This window comes from Lampris incognitus, chromosome 5 (genome assembly GCF_029633865.1).
Source record: "Lampris incognitus isolate fLamInc1 chromosome 5, fLamInc1.hap2, whole genome shotgun sequence".
NCBI classification, from domain to species: domain Eukaryota; kingdom Metazoa; phylum Chordata; class Actinopteri; order Lampriformes; family Lampridae; genus Lampris; species Lampris incognitus.
This window is the reverse complement of record NC_079215.1, coordinates 48,075,788-48,101,986: the sequence shown is the minus strand read 5'-3', so window position 1 is coordinate 48,101,986 and position 26,199 is coordinate 48,075,788. Positions and strand designations below refer to the sequence as shown.

The following is a 26,199-nucleotide window of genomic DNA, read 5'->3' as shown; positions in this document are numbered from 1 at the left end:
AAGATAACAAACACAACATGAGAACGCACTTCCTCGTCGCCACTTTTGTTATATACTCACTATGGATTAGTGACAATAACTATTCAATAACCAAACATGAGACAGGAGTAGAAGTGAACACTTGGGCTTCGTCTTTATTAACACACTTCTGAACGGCTGGTTACACGTATCAATGACGTACACAGGGGAATTTACAGAGTGCCGTTAGGGACAAACTAATAGTCAATACACATCAGTATTAGTGTTCATAAGAACAAATCAATTGAGAAGAAATTACTTTCTCCAGAACCTTAGATAGAAAAGACAATTGACTGGTCTGTAATTACTTAGGCACAGGGGATCTAAATTAGGTTTCTTCGGCAATGGGTGAACAATGGCATGCTTAAAGCTGTCTGGAAAAGAAGCAGAGGCCAAAGAATTATTAAGAATTTGCAGAATAACGGGGTTGATAGTTGAAAATGCTTCCTTGAGCAGCTTAGTGGGAATGACGTCTAAGATGCAGGAGTTCACATTGGAGACTAACACTGAAATTGTAATTGGGTGAAACCGGGTAAAAGAGGCAGAATTAAATCAAATCAAAATCAAATCAATTTTATTTGTATAGCCCAATATCACAAATTACAAATTTGCCTCAGTGGGCTTAACAACAACACAACATCCTGTCCTTAGACCCTCTCATCGGATAAGGAAAAACTCCCTAAAAACCCCTTTAACAGGGAGAAAAAATAGGAAGAAACCTCAGGGAGAGCAACAGAGGAGGGATCTCTCCCGAGACGGACAGCGTGCAATTAACATGGGGAATGGAACGAATGCAAGAGCCTGGCTCGATTTGGGCCATAATATTCTCCACCTTAGTTACAAAATGAGTGAGGGTTTTTTTTTTGACAATTCAACATCAGGTTCAAAAGGAGAAGTGGAGGAACCACTAATAACCGAATCAGTTCCCCTCAAGAGAACGTTATTATTGTGGTTATTTCTTGACATTAGCTCAGAGAAGTACGCTGATCTCGCATCCTTAACTGTCTTCTAGTAAAGTAACGTTTGGTTTTTAAGGGTGTTATGGGCTAGTTCGGGTTTGTTTACCTTCCATCGTCGTTCTGATTTTCTACGGCGTCTTCTGCGTCTTAGAAGCGCATTGCTCCTTACACCGGTTAGCTAAGTGGACGCGATGCGAATGAGCGAATATCGGATTGTTTCAGAAGTCGCAACTAACACCCACAACGACCGTCGCTGGTAAACATCGGTACACAAAAGAGCCCCGCACATCTATAGCTCTGATAACGACTCTCATCACCAGCCAGTCAGACTAGCTTGGTCTAGTCAGAAAGGCACGAACTGATGAAGCCTCTTGGATGAGAGGCGAAACGTCTTCACGGATATAGTATAACCAAGTCCAGTTGCACTCGATTCAATTCCTTTGGATAACCATGACCTGGATGAAAGAGAACATTCACAGACAGATTGTTTCAGTGTTTCCCAGCGAAGATGTCCTAACCTGCTCCGTGCGCCAGCGAACAGGCGAATTCGCCCTGGCTAAATTTCGCGCCCTTGCGCCACCTCTAAACTATTGCCATTGGTCAAAATCGACGCTGACGTCCTTGACGTTTCCGTTTCCCCTCCAGTCATCAGTAACGCCAGCCATAAACTAGAGAAAGGAAGTCAAACAACCGAGGAAATGATTAAGACTTAAGAAAATGTACGTTAGTTATAAATAACATACAATTACTCATTCGCAGACGGAGAAACCCCAAGCGGCGCCTAAATAAATAGATAAATATCTTGTGGCGATACACATTTGAGGGTAGATTCACCAGGGGCTGCTGCTCCTTTAAGGCAGACATTTTAGAGTGCTGACGTAGGCACTGCTTGGAGTTTCCGGGGTGGAGCCATGTTTGCAGCAGCCTAGCGGTTAGCTGGTTGCCACGAGAGATTGTGCTGTATCGGTGTGAGTTTTGTGTGGCGAGTAAACGGGATTGACTCGACCTCTCCGTCTCCTCATTCCTGCACTCCCACAATATCAAATTTGCTCATATGTTGCGATATCCAGTTTCAAGAGGTCACAGCTCAGTAAACATTCCGCCTCTCGGCATCCTGCCTTTTATGAAATCTGGACGAAACCTGAAAACGTCAGCACGTTTGAGAATTTATTTCATTAGGTTTCGTTTCTTTAGCGTTTGTCAAATCAATACAATGAACTGTGAACAATAAAAATATCAATCTTTATTTTTCTTAAGATAGCATATCAAAGATAAACTTTATTTTATAATACCATAACAAATTACACAATAACTATACAACAGTAAACAAATCGCATTTGTAATTTCCGTTAAGCGAGACTCAGTCACCCCTCCTGGTTTTTGATACATCTTTTGTTTGCCTGCATGTAAGGAATTCAGTTTTCGTTGCTGTGACTGAAATATAACATATGCAACTGACATTTGTCAGCGATTATAATAATCATCATCATCATCACTGAGACAATATGCAAGATGTAGACACTATAAAACACTGGTTGAGATTTCTCAGTATAAATTCCAGAATTTTTAAAAATAGAAATTAACTCATATTTATCTGATATTACAATGACGTCCTGTTGGTTTGGGTCCCACAACCACAGGATAACTCAATTAAACTTTCTCCTCTAATAAAAGTCATGGTCCAAACAGTAAAATAAGATGATCAAGACAAGGGAGCTCTCATATTCTATCACAGGCTGCTTTTCACCTTAACGGCTGAACAAGTCATTTGAGGCCATTTATACCCTGGACTAAATGTGGGCAACAGAAATACACTGTATAAAACAAAATAAAATAAAAAAAACAAGATCACCACAGGTCAAGACTTGTATGACTCTCAGGGAGCCAACATCTGGAATATCATCGCTCAACATGGATGGAAGACGACTACATCAAAAAGTGTACATAAATACCTATTCATAGATCAACTCTCTGTATGTGCTTCTCGGCAGAACACAGTCATTTGTTTGGTTTACAGTCAGGTAAGAAAAGCAAGCAGAACGGACGATGTGTGAATGTGATGGTAGCTCTACACATCCTCCGAGAAACTGCAATCATGATCAACAGTAATATTTGAACATTAACAACAACACCACCAATAAAAATACAATAGTAAATAAGACACATAAAATGTACGATATGACTGCCTTACACAATATATTGGCATTATATTAATGGAGAGAAAAGTTGATTTGGCAAAAAAGTCCTTAAAAACAACAAAGCACAGTGGAATAAAACACGAGGGGTTTTTCCAAAAGCTGCTCTACACTGCAGTTGCTTTTTTTCTCATCATGCAGCATAGATGTGTCAATCTTTACCTCCTCCAAAACACTTTATTTAATAACTAGACTAGCTATCCCTACCCGACCCTAGTATCTACTCATTACTTTACACCACAACATAATACAGTCTAGGCCAATCGCACTGGAACAGCTACCTCTAATTTGATCTAATCTATTATCTTCTGATGTGCTGTACTTCATTTTGAACCATGCCACCTTGGAGGCATGCGATATTTTCCAGGCCTCATGTCACTTAAGTGTTTGTCCCCCCCCCCCCCCCCCCCGGGCTCTCTTGCACACGCTGTAAAACGGTCAAGGTTTCTTTCTCGTACTTGCTTTACATCCTGGGAAATAATAATAATAAAAAAAAGTTGTTCAGGCAGTTTTTAGTAGAGATTGACCCTGAAGTAATCGATCAAAAGAGCCTCACAGTGTATGAGTGTGTGTGTGTGTTTGCGTGTGGACTTGCTTATGTAGATGGGTGCACATGTGTTTGCACGTGTTATGTGTGACCTGATACTGCATGTTGGTTTTAGAGCCCAAACAACTGAGCTGTCTACATCTCGTGGGACAAGGCTTTGTGCTGGGCAGACACGCCGTTGGTTTGCACACTGGGGACGGTGTGAGGCTCGCCCTGAGGCAGACTGTTGGCCTTGGGCTCACCAATGGGCTGGGAGGAGGGAGGCTGAGCGTTGAAGTGGGCATTGGATTCATTTAACCTGCGAACGCGGTACATCTCGTAGTGGATGCTGCTTGTGATGTCCTTGATGTTCTGCATGTGCGTCCTGGTTGGAGAGAGAGAGCACAATAATCGCATCACTTTAAAGTCTCACACAGCACAGTCTTAGAAGTGAAAAACCATCCATTATCCAAGCTGCTTAGCCCAAAGAGGTTCGCGAGATGCTGGAGCCTATCCCAGCAGCCATTGGGCGGCAGGCGGGGCGACACTCTGGACAGGCCGCCATTCCATCACAGGGCTGACACATTCACACCTAGGGACAATTTAGTATGGCCGATTCACCTGACCTACATGTCTTTGGACTATGGGAGGAAACTAGAGCACCCAGAGAAAACCCACGCGGACACGGGGAGAACATGCAAGGTTGGACAGCCCTGGGGTTCAAACCCAGGACCTTCTTGCTGCGAGATGACTGCGCTAACCACTGCACCGCCATGAAAAACCATATTCATACAAATTAATCTGTTGAGAAGGGGCAGGTTGAGATTAAACTGTCTGAGACTGATGGCAAATTTAAACCCAAAGGTTTATTAGAAAACCTGCATAATCGAAGCAAAATGCCTGCTCAACAGTGATACCTTTTGCATTGTATTCATTGCAAAGTTGTAATTTTATAAGGTTTCAATGCAGTAGATGCCTTCTAAACATCCAACAGTGTGTTTATTTAGTCTGCGACCCGGCTGAATCTTATGCATACTGTGATTCACACTTATTACAGCGCTCCCATTTGGTTTCATTCAATACGAGGCCATTTTTCCTTCTACCATTTACAGTGAAAAGGAAACTTACCTGATGAGGAGGTCTCGCAGGTAAGCAAACTCACAGTGTGCAATATTCTCAACTGCAAAGGGAGAGGGAAGGACATTAAGTAACATGATATGAAAAGAAAGAGTTTCCAAAACAACCTTAGGTGACAGTGTATTTTCTATGAAGAAGTCTCTCGGAAATACACCTTAAAATACAGTTGATAGAAAGGGGGGGAAAACAGCTTTGCACATTGGCTGAGGCATTTGCAAGTGTTATGAGGCATTATAAACCAATAAATAAAGAAGCCTTATTTGTATATTTCCTCCAACAGTTATCCATGTACGATAAAGCAGACATCGCATCCCAAACGCAGAATGCACAAACTAGTGGTTCTCAATCAGGTCCTCGGGTACCACCGGCACTGCACGTTTTCTGTTCCACCAGGTTGTTCATGTACCTGAGGACCTGATTGAGAACCGCAGGTATAAAAGACCCCTCATGAATCCGTGGTCTGATGAGCTTGTCGTTCCATGCAAATCCACAGGGTGGCAGCCTTGGCCTTCATGAGCGTCTAACGAAGGAGGCTGCTCTCCGGGATAAACCCCTCCTCCTCTTGTGAGTCATTTAATAGGCTCAGCTCCACTGTATTGGAGAACTTAATTGATACATTTTAACAAACTCCTCATGACAGGCCGCTGCTGCCTCCAGTAGGGCGAACACATGTTTGAATTATAGATTATGTCAAGTCCATGAATGAGAAGGGGGGGGGGCTATTTATGTTAAGCTTTGAAATCCTGGCGCAGGAAATTAAATTCTCTTCCAGCGTAAAGGAGAGAGGGAGAGTAGTAACCGCAGGGTGTGTGAATGGGGATTAGCTGTGTAGGGGGAGTGTACTCTTAACTTGTAAAATATCTCCCCTCCTGCTCACGGGCAAAATATGAGGGAAAAATACAAATTTAAACATGTCAGTGTGGTTTAACGTACACCTCTTTGTGTCTCGACTCCATCTGTCCTCTAGCTTCCTCCCCAGTGCACCCCACCAAAACACACTCTCCGTATCGCTTTCACCTCTACTGAACTCGCCTCGTTGCCTCAAGTGGAAAACGTAATGTAAACACATGCATGGGTTGGTAGCTTGCAATATTGAGAGCCCCTAAGAAATGTCTCAGCCTTGTTTGACCCTTTGTGAGAAAGCTGCGAGCGTTTCCTGCGTGGCTGTTCTGATGCCACGAGGATTCGCCGTGCGGCCTGTTGGAAGAGCGATGCGCGTCGTCACACGGGCTCGATGCTGGGAAACTCTGCCGGTGTCACTCTTCAATACAGAAGACACAAAACGTGTAAGCTGAAATCAACTCCTGCAGATAAGGCGGTGGAAAGTCCCTCACAAGATGGCGAGTCCAAATTCATTGCAGATTCTGCAAGGCTACAACCACATCAGTTTGAGCCAAGGCTTGAGGAGGGTGAATCAGAACAGGAGGCCAATGTTTCGAGTCTTAAAAGGAGCATGAAAGAATGGCACTTTATTTTGTCATTGTATTCTTACAATAGAATGTGTTCTCTGCATTCAACTCATCCTATTGTATAGGAGCAGTGGGCAGCTGCAGCACCTGGGGACCAACTCCAATTCTTCTTTTCATTGCCTTGCTCAGGGGCACAGACACGAGTATTAACCCTAACACGCATGTCTTTTTGATGGTGGGAGGAAACCCACACAGACACGGGGAGAACATGCAAACTCCACACAGAAAGGACGTGGGACGGCCTGGGGTTCGAACCCAGGGCCTTCTTGCTGTGAGGCAACAGTGCTAACCACTGGGCCGCCATGCCGCCCTAAAAACACTCCTCAGGAGGTGGATATCTTAGTTGTTGGAGCTCTTTGATTTCTATCATTTCCCGAGAGTCATGAGTTTATATCATAATCTTCTTAACAGTATTTTTACCATGTTTCCTACCTTCGCAGGTGCTGTCTGTGAACTGTGGTTTTTGAGTTGGTGGCTATCTCATCAGTTTTATCATTGGGGAGTTTCAGCTATTGCAGAGATGTGAAATAACTTTGGCGGCGAAGGCATTCTTTTTTGTCTAAACTGGGTGGCTTTTCACTTTTTTGTTTGCCTGCCAAACTCGGGGTAGTCAGTCAAAGGACAACCTGTGGTTGTTGAAGACAGAGGTCAGAGACCTGCAGCTGTGTTTCAAAGGCTTAGCCAGCATTTGATTTACGACCATGCATAATCACAGAGAAACAGGCAAGAGCGTGTCTCATGTGTACCTTGTTAAGTTGTTATGAAGATGCTATCAGAAATAATCCCTTTGCTCGGTAATGTATAATAATATATGAGCTACACTGTGCTGTGACATTCCTCTGTTCAGATTCAGTCCAGTTGTTTGTCTTCCAATAATTATTTCCCTCCTTCCAGACAGATCTCTTACACACACACAGTTTGGACCTCTGCCATATGCTAGCTCACACACTCACATGCACACACTCACAAACGCCAACACACAGACACACAGAGACACACAGAGACACACACACACACACACACGCACAAGTTAAGCAAGAAGGCTCCCCTTCTATGAACCTCCTTTTTGGCAGTACGAGTGCCCAGCAGAGTCCAAGGAACCCAAGTGTTGTGTAAAAGTGACTGTTCGTATGAACGTCTTAGCATGACATAACGTGAACACATTATGTGAACAACCCCCCACCCTCCACTTGCATTATATGGCCCTGGACACAGACACGTGGACACCAACCATGCATGCATTGTATATGAAGGACAGACCTTCTACTTGGCAGAGGATGTGACCTGTTGCACCCGTGTTCCCATGTAGAAAGATTTAGCCGTTTTGTGTGCTGTTTGTGTGTGTGTATGTGCGCGTGTGTGTGTATGTGCGCGTGTGTGTGTGTGCATGTGTATTACCTTCTATGGTTCCCCATTTTGTTTTCCTGCCCAGAATCCTCTTCCCATTAACCTGGTACTCCTGGTCACTCCCCACCACAGCAAAAGGGATCATCTCCTATAAAGGACACACATGCACAGAAAATGTTAAGCACACACACATGCATGCACAACTTATAACACAAACACTTTTTGGATCAGTTTTTTTTCTCAGGCACTTTGTTCTCCTTTTAACAGAACTGTATCAGAATCAGAACCATGTTTATTGGCCACGTAGGTTTGCACTACATGGAATTTGACTCCGGTTTCGTGGCTCTCTCAGTGTACTTAACATAGAATAGCAACACTACAACACAACAATCTGCAGCTAGATACACAAGGATTGACTTATATGGACAAAATAAGAGGTGATGAAGTGCAGTTGTGCAGAGAATATACCAGAGATGGTGAAACAGAATCGTGCCTGCTGGTGATGGTCATCTGATCCTCTGAGCCACCACACAGTGTCTCCCACTGAAGCTTTTCATCGCCAAGCTGAATGAAAGGGACACAGTGAACCTACCCGGATTTTGTCATTGATGATCCTGTCTTCTGCATCCTCATCAAACTCCTTCTGAGGGTACACGTCAATTCCATTGGCCCGCAGCTCTTCCCTAATCTGTACAACGGCAGCAATTTGATTTATTAACAGGCAGTCAATAAGTACAGTAATAAGTTGCTAAAAGTAAGCTTACTTACTAATACTGCAATAAAATAAACAATTTGCGAGTTATATGTCAACACTATTTTAAATGCATGAACTGTGTGTAACTGGATATTGAGTAAATTTGAACCACACTTTACTTTATCGCAAATCATCATTACTGTACTTACAGACAATAGTTTCCACAATGCGAGATGAGACACAGAGGGAGGAAATTAGGTTGGACTGGCACATGCTGTAAATAAACCAATCTATACCAGGCCTTCTTTTCATCCATCTCTGCTCAGAGCTCAGGCCTGCAGCCAGCAGCCGAGTCCAAACCCACTGCACAGGCATGGGAACGAACCGATGAACACACAGCAGAGGTATTTACGTTGAAGGGGGGCTGATATCAAATAAAACTGCTGTAGCACATTAACACACTGGAAGGCTTTCACAAGCCCTCCACCCCGCTGCTCCGCATTAAACTGACAAGTGATCTTTTTTTAATCTACATGAAGAAATAACACAGGGGTTCGACCGCAAGGACACAAGTATAACCAGACAGGCGTCTGGGTGGCGTAACGATCTATTCCGTTGCCTACCAACATGGGGATTGCCGGATCGAGTCCCCATGTTGCCTCCGGCTTGGTTGGGCGTCCCTACAGACATAATTGGCCATGTCTGTGGTTGGGAAGCCGGATGTGGGTATATGTCCTGGTCGCTGCACTAGCGCCTCCTCTGGTCGGTCGGGGCGGCTGTTCAGGGGGGGAGGGGGAACTAGGGGGAATAGCGGGATCCTCAAAATGGGCTACATCCCCCTGGTGAAACTCCTCACTGTCAGGTGAAAAGAAGTGGCTGGCAACTCCACATGTATGGGTGGAGGCATGTGGTAGTCTGCAGCCCTCCCCGGATCGGCAGAGGGGGTGGAGCAGTGACCGGGACGACTCATAAGAGTGGGGTAATTGTCCAAGTACAACTGGGGAGGAAAAGGGGGGGGGGGGGAGTATAAGCAGACAAAGATAGAAGTTTGGAAGGGGAAAAAAAGCGGCCACGCTACCCTCTAGAATGTCTTTATAATGACTTGAGGCACAGACACAAAGATGTAAAGAAGACAGAGAGGCTGCTGGGAGTGACGTGCTTTAAATGAATGACTGCCCTCACAATTACTACTCTGACAATTTCCACTTGGGCCGTGATCAAATGCTTTGTTGTTTATCCTCGGAGACTTTCTTGGGATCACATTATGGGACTCAAAACCGACCGAAGTTTAGCAAAAAGCCACATCAACCTTTGGTGGGTGCAGCCCAGAGTGTGTGCTCACAGCTGGGCCGACGCAGGGCAGACCTCTGATAGAAAAAAAAAAATCTCCTCTTCCATCTGCATGCAAACTTGCTGCCGGGGAAACGGGAATGAAAAAAGCATGTTTGGCAGCACAGGCTTCCAAGTCAATAATCTTCAGGGTCACATGAAGCGCGTAGAACCAACCAAAACAAGCCTGTATCAAAGCCTTGCAGCTTTCTGCAGTCTGCCAACATGCTGTTCGGCTCTTATAGGCTGGTGTCGCAGTCGGAGGAGGGAAATAGCAGCCAAGACACCCACCACACACTTCCTCCTCTCTGAAGCTAATAAATCTGTCATGGACGTTCAGCGTTCAGGAACAGGGAGGATGGAATAAAGGAATGAAAGACTGACAGCGGCGGTGGAGGAAGGCGGGAAGTTTTTTTTATCCCCATCGGAGCGAGAGAGCTCCGACGGAAACGCGTGCAGGGACAGCGGGAAGGATGAGGAGGATGCCATTTTAGTCTCAGCCACACAGCGAGCATGTTCAGTAGCAGCAAGGGAAGCCGTGATCATGACGGGAAATGGATGGGAGGTTGCAGCTGATGACAAGCAGTAGTCCCACAACTGATTAATGAACAAAACAAATGCCAAAAACCTTCGGCAGAGACTTTTCACCCACCTGGCCCAGAAATGATGGAACAAACACCTGTTTTCTATCAGGGCTGCAAACTCACTTATTGTGTTTAACAAAGGCCTAAAACGTTCCTTTGTCGGGGTCGTTTGACTTCATAGATGGCTTCTAGGCATGGCTATGATAGACTTTTGGCGTTTTCCAGCTAATTTTGAATCCTTTAGTAACCTCACTATTAGTGACCTAACTTCTGCATATCTAATGGCACTGGTCATGACATGCTTACTGTCCATGGCTCTCTGAAGCTACAAGTTGACACATGCATGCATGCTAACTCTCTTTGTAAGCGGCTCTGAATGACAGTATTTGCAAAACGCACAAATGCAAACAAAAAAAATAACCACTCACAATAGAATAGCCGAAGCCTTGTAGGTAGTCAGAGGACAAGCCCATTAGCTATAAAGCTTAAAGTAGCACCTCTTCTAAGATAAACTGCAAGATTGTGTGTACCCATGTAGATTTGTTCATTTTGATCATGTGTCTTTTGTCTCATCCAGTGGTGCTCAATCAGGTCCTCAGGTATCGTCAGTAATGCTGGTTTTTTATTGTGCCAGGTAGTTCATGATGTTCACCAGCTGTTCCAGATGTAAAACCTCCCTGAATGGACCAACAGGTGACTGTGATGAACTACATGGTGAATAGAAAACCAGCAGTATCGCTGCTACCTGAATACCTGACTGAGAACCCAAACATTTAATCGATGCATTTTACAGACATCTTTCCCATGGACAAGACAGCCGAGCCCTTCAATAGAAAATGAAGGACATGTTGACCCCGGTGAGCAAATGTGAGATTTGCAAGAATAAGCTGTAAAGAAGCTCAGCTCCTATAAACAGTAAATCATCCGAAGACAAGTCACTTAGCTTTAGTGTGGCGACTCATGAATATTCATTGTTTAGGGATTCAAAGGGGTACCTTCTAATCCGTTTAACACTAGAACGACCAGGATTTCACTCCTACCTAAAACGACCATGGGCGGTCAAAATGACCGGCAGTTTTTAAACTCTATAGTCTGTCAAGATAAATACCCAGTTGAGATATTAATGCAGATTACATATGTTGGTATGTCTGTTAAGAAACTAACTGACACTAAAATTAAAATTTTAACAACTTTAATACTATTTTAAAACAATTTAAAATCGCCGCTGTCCAATGCCTGTAAACACTGCAACACACTGGGTGGTAGTCATGGTGCGTCTGTAACGGCGTCTGTAACCAGACATCTTTGAAATAATCAAAACTCAAGTTTAGACTATTACTCTGCACTGGAGAACGCTAGTGTGTTTCTAGGACAGAGCAATGAACTTCGCGAAGGAAATGATGCGACCAACACACGTCGTAAATAGTGACACGACGCGCACGATGACGTGCAAATTACGAGTGGTCATTTTGACAGCTCGTGGTCGTTTTACGTAGATCACATCATAACTTTTTTTGTGCAATTGATCCAAAACTCATTTTAATGCAAATATGTGCAATTTTAGAAGCATTCAGGGAGTGGCAGGTCTGTATCTTTTTTTTTTTTCCTCCACGAAGTTATTAAACTTTGAAACTCCAAAACCGTCAAAATAACTGCTTTGGTCGTTCTAGTTATTCATGTCATATATATTCATGTCACAGGTCAATGCATAAGTGTAGCACGTGCAGGAGAAGCACTGTGAATGGGCCAACTCTCACCCTCCTGCACCGACAAATCCTGTCTGGTACTGACGGGCTACCTCAGCTGGCAACTGGATAGATGTTCCCCGTCTTAAATAGCATGGGAGGACACTTCTGGAAAACTTGCCCAGTAAATAAATACTTGGGAGTGAAGAGCTCATAAATGCCTGCTACTGGAAACGGCATGACCTTTTGAGTGGTAGGGCCGTCCAGACTACACAGCACTTGCTAGGATGGTTGTAATCTGGGCTGATCCAGTGGCTTATGTTTGTTATGACTGGCAAATCTTCACATGGTAGCAACCTATGAGTTAATACACGGGGTGTGCGAGTGTGTGTGTTCCTCCAGCTCTCTGACCGATGCTGAAAGTGACTCATCCATTTATTTTAAGCTCACTTGAAACACCTGCTGAAGGGTAAGTGAAACTGGGAAGGGAGACGGGCATAAGCAAACTGAGGTTTGAAGCCAACGGCGAAAGCAGACACGTAGGGGCACAAAGACAGAGTTCTCACACGTCAACCACCCCAATCCCTCCACCACTCACCGTCTGTTTGAAATAGTCCCTCTCCTCCAGGGTGAGCGTGTCGGCCTTGGCGATGACGGGGACGATGTTGACCACTTTACTGAGGCGCCTCATGAACTCCACGTCCAGGGGCCTCAGACTGCGGGGAGCAAAGAGGTCGTCAGACAAACAGATGTCCACATTTCTAGTTGACATTTTATTGGTTCTGGTGGCGAAATCCAAATCAGGGAGCCCAAAGGGCAGAAAACAGAAGAGAACATACGTATATATATAAAAATGTTGCATAGGTTGTAAACCTTAAATTAATGTTTTGTTAGCTGAAACCATGATATGCATCACACGGCTGCTTTCACAGAGAAAATCTTTTTCTTCTGGAGTAAAACTCATGTCCAGATCAACTTCCCTAAAATGCCTGTGTCGTATGAGAGCACCACAGACACGGACACCCGTCATGTGCAGCCAACACACGTGTGGTCCGGTGCATAATCAAGTTTGAGGTGCGTAAAAAGACGACACACTGGTGTTAGCCAGCTAAACTCTCAGGGTAGACTTGTGAGAGAAGCTGGGATGAGATGTTTTACAACATCACTGTCACCTTCAGTCTAACTCACACCTCCATCACTGTGCGCTACATCTACACCCCTTTATATGCGTTATACATGGACACCTCCACCACTGTCCTCTACACCCCTTTACATGCTTTATACATGGACACCACTACCACTGTCCTCTACACCCCTTTATATGCTTTATACATGGACACCTCCATCACTGTCCTCTACACCCCTTTATATATGCTTTATACATGGACACCACCACCACTGTCCTCTACACCCCTTTATATCCTTTATACATGGACACCACCACCACTGTCCTCTACACCCCTTTATATCCTTTATACATGGACACCTCCATCACTATCCTCTGCATCTACACCCCTTTATATGCTTTATACATGGAAACCTCCATCACTGTCCTCTGCATCTACACCCCTTTATATGCTTTATACATGGACACCTCCATCACTGTCCTCTACACCCCTTTATATATGCTTTATACATGGACACCACCACCACTGTCCTCTACACCCCTTTATATCCTTTATACATGGACACCACCACCACTGTCCTCTACACCCCTTTATATCCTTTATACATGGACACCTCCATCACTATCCTCTGCATCTACACCCCTTTATATGCTTTATACATGGAAACCTCCATCACTGTCCTCTGCATCTACACCCCTTTATATCCTTTATACATGGACACCTCCACCACTGTCCTCTACACCCCTTTATATGCTTTATACATGGACACCTCCACCACTGTCCTCTACACCCCTTTATATCCTTTATACATGGACACCTCCATCACTGTCCTCTACATCTACACCCCTTTATATCCTTTATACATGGACACCTCTGTCAATATTCGCTATGTCACATTTACTCAGACATGACGATTATGACACAGAGTCACCACTAGGGGGCAATCTTGGTCTATTGTCCAGACCACCATCATTTCACCTGATATGCTGCACTTCAATAAAAACTGCTGGTTTTTTATTCCTTTTCTCATTCAGGTCATTTGAACAGAGATACGCCGACTGGCTTAGAGTAACTAAAGCAAAAATAAAAAGATCTAATAAATGTATTAGTACCAATTATAATTATTATCATCAGTCATTTTCTTGGTCATTAGCTTTAGTAATGTACCACTTTCCCTAACCAGTGTTCATAAGTGCATTACAAAACCCCATAAGAGAATACACTGAAACAGCTGTATTCATCTGTTCAGTTCACCAAGTAGGCTAGGACATATGAATTTAACTCTGGTGGGGTGTTGGCATGGACACATATACATAATATTAACAGAGATTACAGAGGGCAAAAAAATCATCAGGGTTTGCAAAAGTGATCTTTTTGAAAAGACGAAAAAAAAAGTGATCTTTTTTGATCACCAGAATCAGAATGAAAAAAACAAAAACAGGCAAGTGAGCAAGACACTGGTAGCCATCTGGTGCGAAATCTTAAAACCAATCTCATCCGGTCCCATCTGCATCAGTTCCTCTCCCACTTCCTCTTCACCTCTCTGATTTTGCTCAGCTCAGAAAGAAAATTATCCTCGTGTGCCCTTTTCATATGTTTACAGTCTGGATGTGAATGGAAAGAAGGCATCTTCCTCTGCACCTCCATGAAAGCTGATGGTTGCTTCCGATATGAAACAACGTTCCGGGTTTTTCTACACGGTGCTACCCGTCCGTATGCTCCTTACACTGCTGCTCTGTTCTCTCAGTTTCTTATCTTTGTGCCTGCCCTCCTCGCTCCTTCTGCCTCAACGGTGCCTCTAGCTGCACCTCGGGACACATTTCTCCTCATGTGGTCTGTCGGCCCTCCAATTAGCCCCGACCATGCCAGGGCAGCCTGGTTCACTGACCCGGCTGGAGGAGGGACCCGGTTGCTTTTTTTTTTTTTTTTTGGTGGGGGGTGGGGGTGATGGGGAGATGACACATTGACAAAGGCATTAAAAACTATTTCGGGACAACGTTTCTGTCATATGCTGCATGTTTCTCCATCTCGTAATGTGATGATGACATACCAGACATACCATACTTGCAATCTTTCTCGCTTTGCCCTCTTTCTCATCATGCTATGCACACTCGGGATTTTTCATGACCTCTGCTACACGAGGAAATACGTGGTGCATATGATAACACCTGCCAAGTGTGTGTGTTTGGCATACGTACTGGATGTGTAAAAGACCACATATGCGGATATGAGCACAAGTGAGCCAGTGCGAATAGATATGCACATTATGACTCATCATACGCTTATGTGAGCACACATGCACAACGTGCAATCTGTACACGTGTACTCTTGCACTCAATCATGCTGCATAAAATAAATAATAAATGCATGCATATGTATATGATGTATGTATATACTGTGGATCGCATTAACTATATCCACTACAATATTATCAATCAACAATACATCAGGGCGGTCTGACAGGACATGGAAGCGGGGCAGGCTAAGCTAACTGCTAGCCCATGCAGAGCGGCAGTTCCGATAACACCGAGGAAAGGTCTGGCAGCGGCCTCGCCTGGTGTTGACTGTGTTTTTGGTGTCATCGTGTGGAGTGTGGGGTGGTGTTTCGAGGGTGTCTGGCTGGGAGAGCTGGCGTTGGATAGGCCGGGAGAGCTTGGTCTGCTGTGTCCAGTAGGCCCAGGACCACAGCCCTGCCTGGAGCTGCGGTCTGACAGGACAAGAGAGCGGGGCAGGCTAAGCTAACTGCTAGCCCATGCAGACTGGCAGTTCTGACAGTCATTCTGGCGTTCGCTGTCTTGGACAGTAAATTTTTTATTTTTTTTGATAAGTTGGATATATGTGTTTTGTAGTTTTTGTAGGTTTTTTTTGTAGTTTGCATATGTTTTTGTCTTTGTGTTGCGCTGCTGTGGGCTGGGGGAAACGATATTTCATTTCATTTCATGTGTGCACGGAATGAAATGACAAATAAATAGCCCTGACTCCTGATGTATCCACACATGAAGGGTAATGGTCACGTGCTTTAAAGGTGATGGCAAGTTATGTATATGCAACTTCAAATGAAACCTCTTCAACAATTCTCTGAAAGTTGCATCAGAGCAACAAGCTGCTGAAAATAACCAACCACAGTGCAGACAGCCCTGCCTTCCCTTCACTTCCTTCTAAATCACTGGAAACCACCTCTCAGCAATACCAGCTATAAGCACATTATTTTTTTTAATAACCTTGTTCTCTGGGAGACATCCTCATCGAGGTAACTGGAGGACAACCTAGAGGGTTACAGTGTGGCCAGCGTTGCCTTTGTTGAAAAATGTCTGCCGATACCAAAACTGTATTCTCCACAAATGAACAGTTTTTATCTCAAACCACAAAAGCAACTTGGAATTATATTGAAGCAAATTGATGACATGTTCAAGATGCTCCAAACAAAATGCAAAGAACTGTAAAATCAATTCGATGGACTATGTTATCATTTGTCTGCCTGCGATTGTCTGATCGTGGCCATATGGCAAAGAAGCGGGGCGCTGTATGGTTTTGGCATTGTGTCTGCGTAATTGGTTACAGGCCTCAACTTCAAACCTCAACTGTGTGAAAAATGAAGAGGAGGAAAATAAGCAGGAAGAGAATAATGTAAGTGCTTTTCGCTGTTCAAAAGAGCAGATCTAAATCTTTCTCTGTTCTGTCAGTCTGGGGAGTCAGATTTAAGCCGGTCTGATCCAGGTTGTTAGAACGCTTGACAACATGAGAAGGCATTTAAGGTATATTTACTGAATCTGAGTTCCTCGCAGACTAAACTGCCTTTGTTGAGCAAGGATCCGTGCATGTTAATGTACACTGTTGGTTTCTGTGCTCCCATCTCTGCAACTTTGTGTATTTTTCCCTAAATGTGTATATGACATGTCCATATGCAGTGTGTGTATGCATGTTTGTGGTCAGTTCTATGAAGTTAGTATAGCTATTTTATTCTGGTCCATGTGAGGTTTCATCATTTCTCTCTGCTTCAACAAAAAAAAATTCTCTGGTTGGCGGCAAGGCCCTCGGCTTTCTCCCTTTGCCCTCAGTATGTGTTTTTGCACGTGCACATCTATATGGCTATATGGAAGACACATCTATATGGATGATAGCTAGCTAACTGCTAGCCCATGTAGACCGGCAGTTCCGACAGTCATCCTGGTGTTCACTCTCTTGGACAGTGATTTTTATATATATATATATATATATATATATATATATATATATATATATATATATATATATATATATATATATATATATATATATATATATATGTTGGCTATTTGCATTTTTTTGTTGTTTGGATATATGTGTTCTTGTAGTTTGGATATGTTTTTGTCTTTGTGTTGCACTGCTGTGGATTGGGGGAAATTTCATTTCATTTCATTTTATGTGCACAGGTGCATGGAATGAAATGACAATTAAATGTTCCTGATCCCTGATGTGTTTGTGCACAGTACAAGTGTGAATGTAGGTTTTCTGTTGGTACATGTATGTGTCTGTGTTTGCGCATGGTGGGCCCTTCCAACATCGTCTGCTTAGAGGTTTTGGGAAAGAGGCAGAGATTAAAGGGGTCTGTTGTATGACAGACATTCTAGGCAGAGCGGTTAACTGTCTGAACCGTGCAGCTGCTTGCAAAGCTATACACACATACACATGCACACAGCCATACCCACAAAAACATTTAAGACATGCACATACATCTACAAATGCATGCCACACACACACACACACAAACACACACACAAACAAGTATAAGCACACCCCTCTGAAGCAGCAGCTGCAGTAAGATGACCAGATGATGAGGTGGCCTGTCAAACAGCAGGAATAACAGACACACACATGCCATCCAACGCTCATTCCCTCAATGTCCTGGAGAGGAACACTAGCGGACAACTGTTGAGTGAGTGGTCTGGAGAAATATGACCCAATACACAAAAGTGGACGGATTCATCACTGAGGTATGTGGTCAGATGGTCGGTAAGTGGCAAGTGTGTGTTTAGGCACTTGTCTGAATGCTTGTGCACTTCTGTGTATGCATGTGTGTAAACCTGTGAAGATGCTTGTAAAGAGCATAAGTGGTATGTGTGTGCACCTTCCTATCTTTCTATGCATGTGTGTCCTCCTTGATACAGGTTGCACATAAAGACATGCCACTCCTCACTCTTAAATGCTGCAAATTTCTGACAAAAGTTGGCAAAAATAGCCCTAATCATTAAAAAAAAAAAGTCAGCAATGTTGTTTGTATCATCTCAATATTACAAAATAACAATCAAATATCCTCCATCTGGGTTTTTGTCAAGAAACATTCACACTGCCATAATATCATAAAGACAGACAGGACATAACAATCTTTGTAAATGTGTGGAATGATAATAATGGCACTAAGACGACTACTACTGCAAAATATAATAATATATATTGAAAATGATGACGCGATATCATCCATAGACCACCCATTTTAACAGTTACATAAGATTACAACAGTTAGGAGATGACGCCTGATGATGGTGATGGGTCAGATATGTCAGGGCCAGAGGGCCTTAAGCATCTTCATCACCAGAGGGCCTTAATAAAGCATCTTCATCAACACAAGTCTCCTGCCATGACTGTGTATCAACCAAAACAATGCTCACATGGCATCTCAGGTTAAGCTTAGATATATAGGGGTTTTAAAATACCCTAAGTCATAGCTTGGTGCTCATCCATTTTCCTCGCTAGTCCAAATAAGATGTCCTAACACAGTTCACGCTAAGTAAAAATGTTGTGCTATTACTAGCGGTCCATTTTCTCTGATGTCTTTCACACCAGCAATGTTTCAGCTCACGTTTCACACTGGGTGGAGTTGTGTGTCATTACAGTGTACTCAGGCTCTCTGCTGTCATGTCAAACCCTCATCAGAAACAGACCCATCCACCACTGTAGGCAAACTGCTCAACTGTTTTATAGTCTTTACAAGGATGGCTTTTGTAGGTCCCTGCTCCTTCAAGTCACACGCATACATCACATAAGGTTGGAGTAGACATTACAGTGGGCATAGTCTTACAGCGGTCCTGTGGCTGATGAGACAGTAGCTGGACATACGTGGGTCCATCCATTACAAACATTTCAGTTGTAATTGTGTGTAATCCTCTGTGGCTGGTTAGAAACAGAGTGTTTAAAAAAAAAAAAAAAGAGGCTGTAAAACTTTAAATCCATAGAGATGCTTGATTCTGCAACTTTTTACTTTTCCTAAAAGTTACCCTGACTATCCTCCCCACAGTCACGCCATCTGTAGGAGCTGTAAATAAATATGGCGGAGAGCGGATCCTTGTGAAATGTGACTCCCAAAGTGATGTTTTGTTGAGGGTGGGATGAGTTCCGTGTGTGTGTGTGTTTGTGTGTGTGTGTGTGTGTGGGGGGGGGGGGGGGGGCACGAGATGGAAAAAAAGAGAAGTGGGAATTGGATAAAGATCTGCAGACAGACAATGGGTCAGGGGAGGCTCCCTAATGGCCCAGTGCATCTCTGCAGCTGTGGGAAAAACTAGTGCAATGAGGACCATAACTGGCACTAAGTCACAATGGTTTGTGCACACGTGTGTGTGTGTGTGTGTGTGTGTGTGTGTGTGTGTGTGTGTGTGTGTGTGTGTGCTCCTACCAGTGTCCAGTAGGAGGTATGAAGTATATGCAGCAGTGAACCCTAGAGTCTGGAATCCTCTTCTTCCTGTCGATGTTGATCTCCTCCTGCAGGTAGGCCTCATACTGATCATTGATGAACTTCATAATTGGCTGCCAGCTGACAGGAAGTGGAGAGTATCGTTTGAGGAACGCAAAGGTAGACTACTGCAATGTCTTTAAACCATTTCAGGGCACAATTTAAAAATAAATACATCTGAAAACTGATTTTGTGGGTTACTGTGGCAACTGATCAAACAAAAAGAAGCAAGCCAAGCTGAATGTGAGGTTGTGAGTTGAACGCCGGTCTGCTGTAACTCCCCCACTGCTGGGAGGAGAGACTTGAGATGTGACGCATCACAGCATTTCTAACACTTCTTCTGTCGTGTTTTACATTTCAAATGTGATGCTTGATTCAAAACAAAAGGTTGTTCAAACATGATTTCAGGGGCACGTTCAGCCACACAAAACTGTATTTAGAGACTAACGGTCCCTTTCACTGTCTCCCTGATGACGTGTGTCTGAATCTAGGAATGCTTTTCATGTCCACACTTTCATGTCATCGGTGGCAACGGTACAAAACCATGAAAGCATTTTGTGAACGGGAATAAATTCACAAAACGGTCAAGGTCCACTTAAGGGAAAGAAAAAAAAATCACCAGTTCTCATTGTTGATCTGGTCCCCAAATCCAGGCGTATCGATTACTGTCAGTTTCATCCTCACACCTTTTTCTTCAATGTCTAGGAAAAGACAAATAAAACGGATGACTCAGTCATGATCTATCTCTTTGTGGTATGACACAACCTGAAGAGGGAACAATGTTGTACACTGAGTATAATAGCCATATAGTATTTGGTGGTTTTAAGCTGAACATGGACATTGGCCCACCGTGACTGATGGACTTGATCTCGATTGTTTTAGGGATCCTCTCCTCCGGGTTGGGCTGCACCGACTTGCGGCTCACCTTGGACTTGAAAAGGGTGTTCATCAGAGTGGACTTCCCAAGACCGCTCTGTCCTGCTCACAACACACACACACACACACACACACACACACACACACACACACACACACACACACACACACACACACACACACACATACACACACACACAAAATTAAAAGGATAATAAATAAGGGGACTGGGCATATACACGAACACATCCCATACTTGGATTTATGCCCTCACTGTGAACATGAACATTATGGGATATGGATTACTAGTTACTGCTTTGCGTGAGTGTCCTAAAAAAAAGGCTAGTGTCCACTACTACATAAAGAGTGTTCATCAGTGTGGACTTCCCAAGACCACTCTGTCCTGCTCAGGACAGGACAGCACACATGCACGCACTCACTCACTCACTCACTCACGCACGCATGCACTCACTCACGCACTCACTCACTCACGCACACACTCACTCACTCACTCACGCACACACTCACTCACTCATTCTTGCACTCACTCACACACACACACGCGCGCGCGCGCAGTGCAACCTTGTAGCATCACAGCAGTCACCTGACGGCAGGAAAGAGGCTCATTCACCAAAAAGAGGTGTTTAAACCTTTGTACCATCCTGTACAGTGAGACCCTGTGTGTGCACGATGCAGGTCCAAATGCACAGCTTCAGTCAGTGAGTGTGTTAATCGATCGCAACAACGGCAGGACAGCTGTAGGGTCACGCCCAACAGCTGTGTGGGCCAAAGAGGACAGATGCACAGACCACACATTTGCAAGCAGGCAAGCATGCATGTGCGCACGTACACACACACACACACACACACACACACAGCATCAGACCACACTGAACTCGCTCCCTTCATCCATCTTTCCTGCTCTTCCTCTTTCCACACGTCTCTGTCCAACCCCCGAAGGGCATCCATCTGCTCTTCTGACAGGAGTCATGTGGAGGCATGCCAAACTACCAGGTCCTCGGTGCCATCCCCGGGGCTCCAGTTTCCACCTCCTCCTCTCTCCTCCACACACAGTCTCACACACACACAGGCTCACACACACACACACACACACACACACACACACCCAAGCTTTGGCTACGCTGCCCCTGCATGGGGTGGGATCTAAAGGTCAGGGCTTGGCTGGGGGCAGGGATTAGGCAAATGCGTCTCACAGAGAAGGACAAAGTGGTGTGAACTGAGACCACAACTGCATTAACCTTTCACATCAGCAGCAGAGATCCCAGTGAGCAAACTTCTAGCCTGCGAAAACTTCTCATAAGCAATTAAGAGATGCTCTATAGTTGGGGGGGGGGGGGGAGTTATCAATATCTTTAAACATTTTTGTACCCTTTGCTCTACCAACTGCTACTCTATTTTTGCAGTGTGCCACTTTACTTTCAGGGATCAATAAAGTTCAGCTTATCGTAACTTAAAGCCCTGAAGTGAATGAAACAAGAGATGGAGAATGGCAGAATCACACGCATTTCATCTTTAGGACAGTTAATGACATTTATACCAAACCCAAAGAAAATGTTCACTTTCACAGCCATATGGGAAAACCTTGAAAAAAAAAACAGCTGTCAGATCTAAAGCCAAAATCTGATTTTAGAATATATTATCAAATCTATTACCAAAACATGAATAAATTATACAAAACTGATTTTTTTAATAAGGTGTCCAATCTATCATGGTTGTTCTGCACTGTAGTAGACCTGTGCTCCAGCGTGTGTGTTATGGCCCCGTTGCTAGTCTACGCATGAATGTTATTTCGCAACATGACATTACGGGATCACAAACACAAATTTAGATTTTCCTTCAGGTATCAAAGTGGGACAAGTGCATGCTTGTCAGTGCTGTATGGAGCTGTACAGTATGAGAAGAGCAACGGCCATGTAGACGGAGACGCGTAGCAACAGGAAAACAGCGACAAGTCTGACAAATCAGATAAGCACTATGGCATTTAAACGCAATATTATGCTCAAATCTGGTTCGATGGTTCACCGAATCCTGCACAGCTCACAGTCTCCAGATTTCTGCTTGTTGTCTGTATATTTTCAGCCTTTATGCAAACCTCTGCTTACCGTGCAGGGGCATCTCTGTATAGATGTGCCATCATATTTGCATGTACATAAAATGCCCTGCGGACCCTTATAAATCAGACTGGCAGCATTCTACAGAGCCACTACCTGCCAATCACCCAACCTGACCTTAATATAAACAGCCAAAGCTAGGTATCAAATTGGGGTATCATTGGCCTCTAAACATTTCCTGAAACAGGAAGCAGCTCATGAGGGACATTCCTACCACTGCAGAGACACATGAACTTCTCTGCATCCTCATACCCAACATTTATTATCAGTACATCACTGAACTCACTGGCTTTGTGCTTAGCCAGCTACACCAGCAATACTGTAGTCTGGCTTATCCAGCTGGAAGCTAACCAGAAGCTAAAATCTTCACTTTCTCTGTGCGTTAAACTCAGGTCCCGCAACCAAACTCATACCAGTAGCACACATTTGTTGTCTTCTTCTGTCTCCATCAGTAGTTCTTCTCTGTCTTTTTCTGTGTCCTCTGTCACATCTATCTCTGTCTCTGCATGTGCACAGAATGAGTGTGCAGACATTCCCAATGACTATGATGACGAGTGCAATATTCATTCTTTTCTTCTTTTTTTTTTGGGATTTCCGCCCCTTTTCTCCCCACATTGTATCCTGCCAATTACCCCACTCTTCCGAGCCGTCCTGGTCGCTGCTCCACCCCCTTTGCTGATCCGGGGAAGGCTGCAGACTACCACATGCCTCCTCCGATACATGTGGAGTCGCCAGCCGCTTCTTTTCACCTGACAGTGAGGAGTTTCACCATGGGGACGTAGCGCGTGGGAGGATCACACTATTCCCCCCAGTTCCCCCTCCCCCCCGGACAGGCGCCCCAACTGACCAGAGGAGGAGCTACTGCAGCAACCAGGACACATACCCACATCTGGCTTCTGACCTGCAGAGATGGCCAATTGCTTTTGGGACACCCAAGCAAGCCACAGGTAACACGGGGATTCGAATCAGCAATCCCCGTGTTGGTAGGGGAGAGAATAGACAGCCACGCCACCCGGATGCCCCCTTCATTAATTCATTCATTCAACTGGCCTAATTAATCCAATTCAGATTTGTGTGTGAGTAGAGCCTATCGCAGCAGGCACTGTGCAGAAGGAAGTGAAAAAAACCTAGATAAGGTGTGTGTGTGCGTGTGTGTGTGCATGTGTTTTCAACTGACCTACAACCATGATATTAAGTTCAAAGCCCTGTTTCATGGCCTTCCTCCTCATCTGTTCCAGGATTGCATCTATGCCCACGTAGCTGAAGTCCCCAGCATGGTTTTTTTCTCCCTTGGCTGGTGGATGGGGCTGCTGGGGTTTGGCTGACTCAGACATGTTGCTGTGACTTGGATTGACCTCTGACCCTGGGGAACGGAGCAAGGGAGGAAAGAGGAGGAGACAGAAGAAATAAAAGTGAATAAATCATATCTTTAACATTTGGACGAAATGGATGAAGAAGCTATACAGAGGAGAAGGGGGGGTGGTGGTGGTGTCAAGGGTAATCCATGTACTGGGTCAAATCACAGTTTGTGCTGGATGAACACATTTTTACAGCCCCAACACAGCAAATCTTCAGCACTTTTGAGGTGAAGCTATAACTGAGTGCAGGCTACCGCAAGCAGAGTTACTTCCAAAAATTACAGACCATTCTGATTTAGTGAGTTCATTTCCTTTGTGAAACCAGATAGAGACGAATTCAAACAGGCACATAATGAGCACCTGTCTTTTATAGAAGACCACATGGAAAGGAGATAATCCCCATCCCCACCATCTCTCTGCAGGAATCCAACTTGTGACATCAAAGCAACAATTCAACATGCACGCATTTATGGACATGCATACCTGCACTGGCAAAGTGAATTTAAGGGAAAAGACCCAAACTATCCTCGTCCAAATATGATGGATTCAAATGGCAGATGTCGGTTTCTAAACAACCCACCAAACCGAACCAGTAGCTGGCACAGTAAACAGGACATATCTCGCCCAGCTTTACATGGAGATGAACCTGCATCCACCTTATTATGACTGCCAGTCCCAAAACAGACACACAACAGCCAAAAATTACATGTTGTCTGCTACAGCGTGTGGGCGATGGTGTTAACTCATCTCTCATCTCATCTTCAGCCGCTTCTCCGGGGTCAGATCGCGGTGGCAGCCAGCTAAGTAGGGCAATCCAGATGTCCCTCTCCCCAGCAACGCCCTCCAGCTCCTCCTGGGAGATCCCAAGGCGTTCCCAGGCCAGATTGGACATGTAGTCCCTCCAGCGAGTTCTGGGTCTATCCCGGGGTCTCCTCCTAGTTGGATGTGCCTGGAAAAACCTCCAAAGGAAGGCGTCTAGGAAGCATCCTAATCAGATGCCTGAACCACCTCGGCTGGCTCCTTTCGACGTGGAGGAGCAGCGGCTCTACTCTGAGCTCCCTCTGGATGTCTGAGCTCCTCACCCTATCTCTAAGGCTGAGCCCAGACACCCCACGGAGGAAACTCCTTTCAGCCGCTTGTATCTGCAATCTCGCCCTTTTGGTCACTACCCAAAGCTCATGACCATAGGTGAGGGTTGGAACGAAGACTGACTGGTAAATTGAGAGCTTCGCCTTCCGGTGTTAAATCAATAATGAGAAAATCATAAATGTAAGCTCATAAGTTTACAAGTGTAGATCAGAGATTGATTTCATACACAAATAAGCATTAAAATGATCTTCCTAGACGACACATTTACCCATTTAGAAATCATCTCTTACCTCACTTGAAAGAGGCTCAAAGAGCTTTGGGGTATTTTCTGTCTGTCAAGGCAGAATCACACCGAGCCGACTGAATTGTTAACGTCTTAGCTCTGTTGAGGATGTGGGTAGCGGTAGCGTGTGTGTGTGTCTCGTCACCACAAACACCGAAAGAAACAACGTGCTCGATGTAGGAGGAGCCAGCGTTTCCTCTTCTATAAGACATGGTTGCGGCGCACTCTTGCATGAGAAGTGCAAGGACACCGACCCACAGAGACATACACCTGAAACCAAACCCACCCCTCAAATAAATGAAATAAAATAACCAAAAAAAAGCCAGAGATGTGATTACATGTCAGCGGGTGGGTGCCGTGCAGAAACGGGGCTGCATCCAGAGAAGAGCGGCAGCTGCACAGCGCTGTAGTTAGATGCTGATGCTGGCATCGCCTACAGCTGTGCTTTGCTCTGGTTCCTCGTGTAACTCAAAGCCTCTGCTGGAGAGCACTGAAGCCTTTGTGCTCTTGGCACAGGGCATTCATATTTGCAGATGTGACACATGACACACGTCACCGTGATGTTGTATATGTGTGCTTAGAAGAAAGAGTACAAAGCAGACGAAGTAGAAAAAGACAGCCTGGCAGAGAGGCGCCTTTTGCTCGACTAGCGGTTGAATTTCCTGTTCACGCGTTTTCCTTCCTT

At 44.6% G+C, this 26,199-nt stretch overlaps 1 protein-coding gene across 4 annotated transcripts in view; it reads right to left on the bottom strand.

Annotated features, from left to right (window-relative positions):
- Nucleotides 1–2,200: 2,200 nt before the first annotated feature.
- The window catches only part of septin9b (septin 9b), a 79,306-nt gene continuing 55,307 nt past the window's right edge, over nucleotides 2,201–26,199 (bottom strand). For all 4 annotated transcript variants that reach the window (XM_056279837.1, XM_056279836.1, XM_056279835.1 and 1 more), the window contains 9 exons: nucleotides 23,962–24,147; nucleotides 20,626–20,754; nucleotides 20,396–20,477; nucleotides 19,720–19,857; nucleotides 12,542–12,659; nucleotides 8,244–8,339; nucleotides 7,703–7,799; nucleotides 4,827–4,878; nucleotides 2,201–4,083 (listed from right to left, as the gene is read on the bottom strand). In XM_056279837.1, the coding sequence (XP_056135812.1) occupies nucleotides 3,855–4,083; nucleotides 4,827–4,878; nucleotides 7,703–7,799; nucleotides 8,244–8,339; nucleotides 12,542–12,659; nucleotides 19,720–19,857; nucleotides 20,396–20,477; nucleotides 20,626–20,754; nucleotides 23,962–24,147 (1,127 nt within the window). In that variant the 3' untranslated portion in view covers nucleotides 2,201–3,854. The remainder of the gene's footprint in view (nucleotides 4,084–4,826; nucleotides 4,879–7,702; nucleotides 7,800–8,243; nucleotides 8,340–12,541; nucleotides 12,660–19,719; nucleotides 19,858–20,395; nucleotides 20,478–20,625; nucleotides 20,755–23,961; nucleotides 24,148–26,199) is intronic.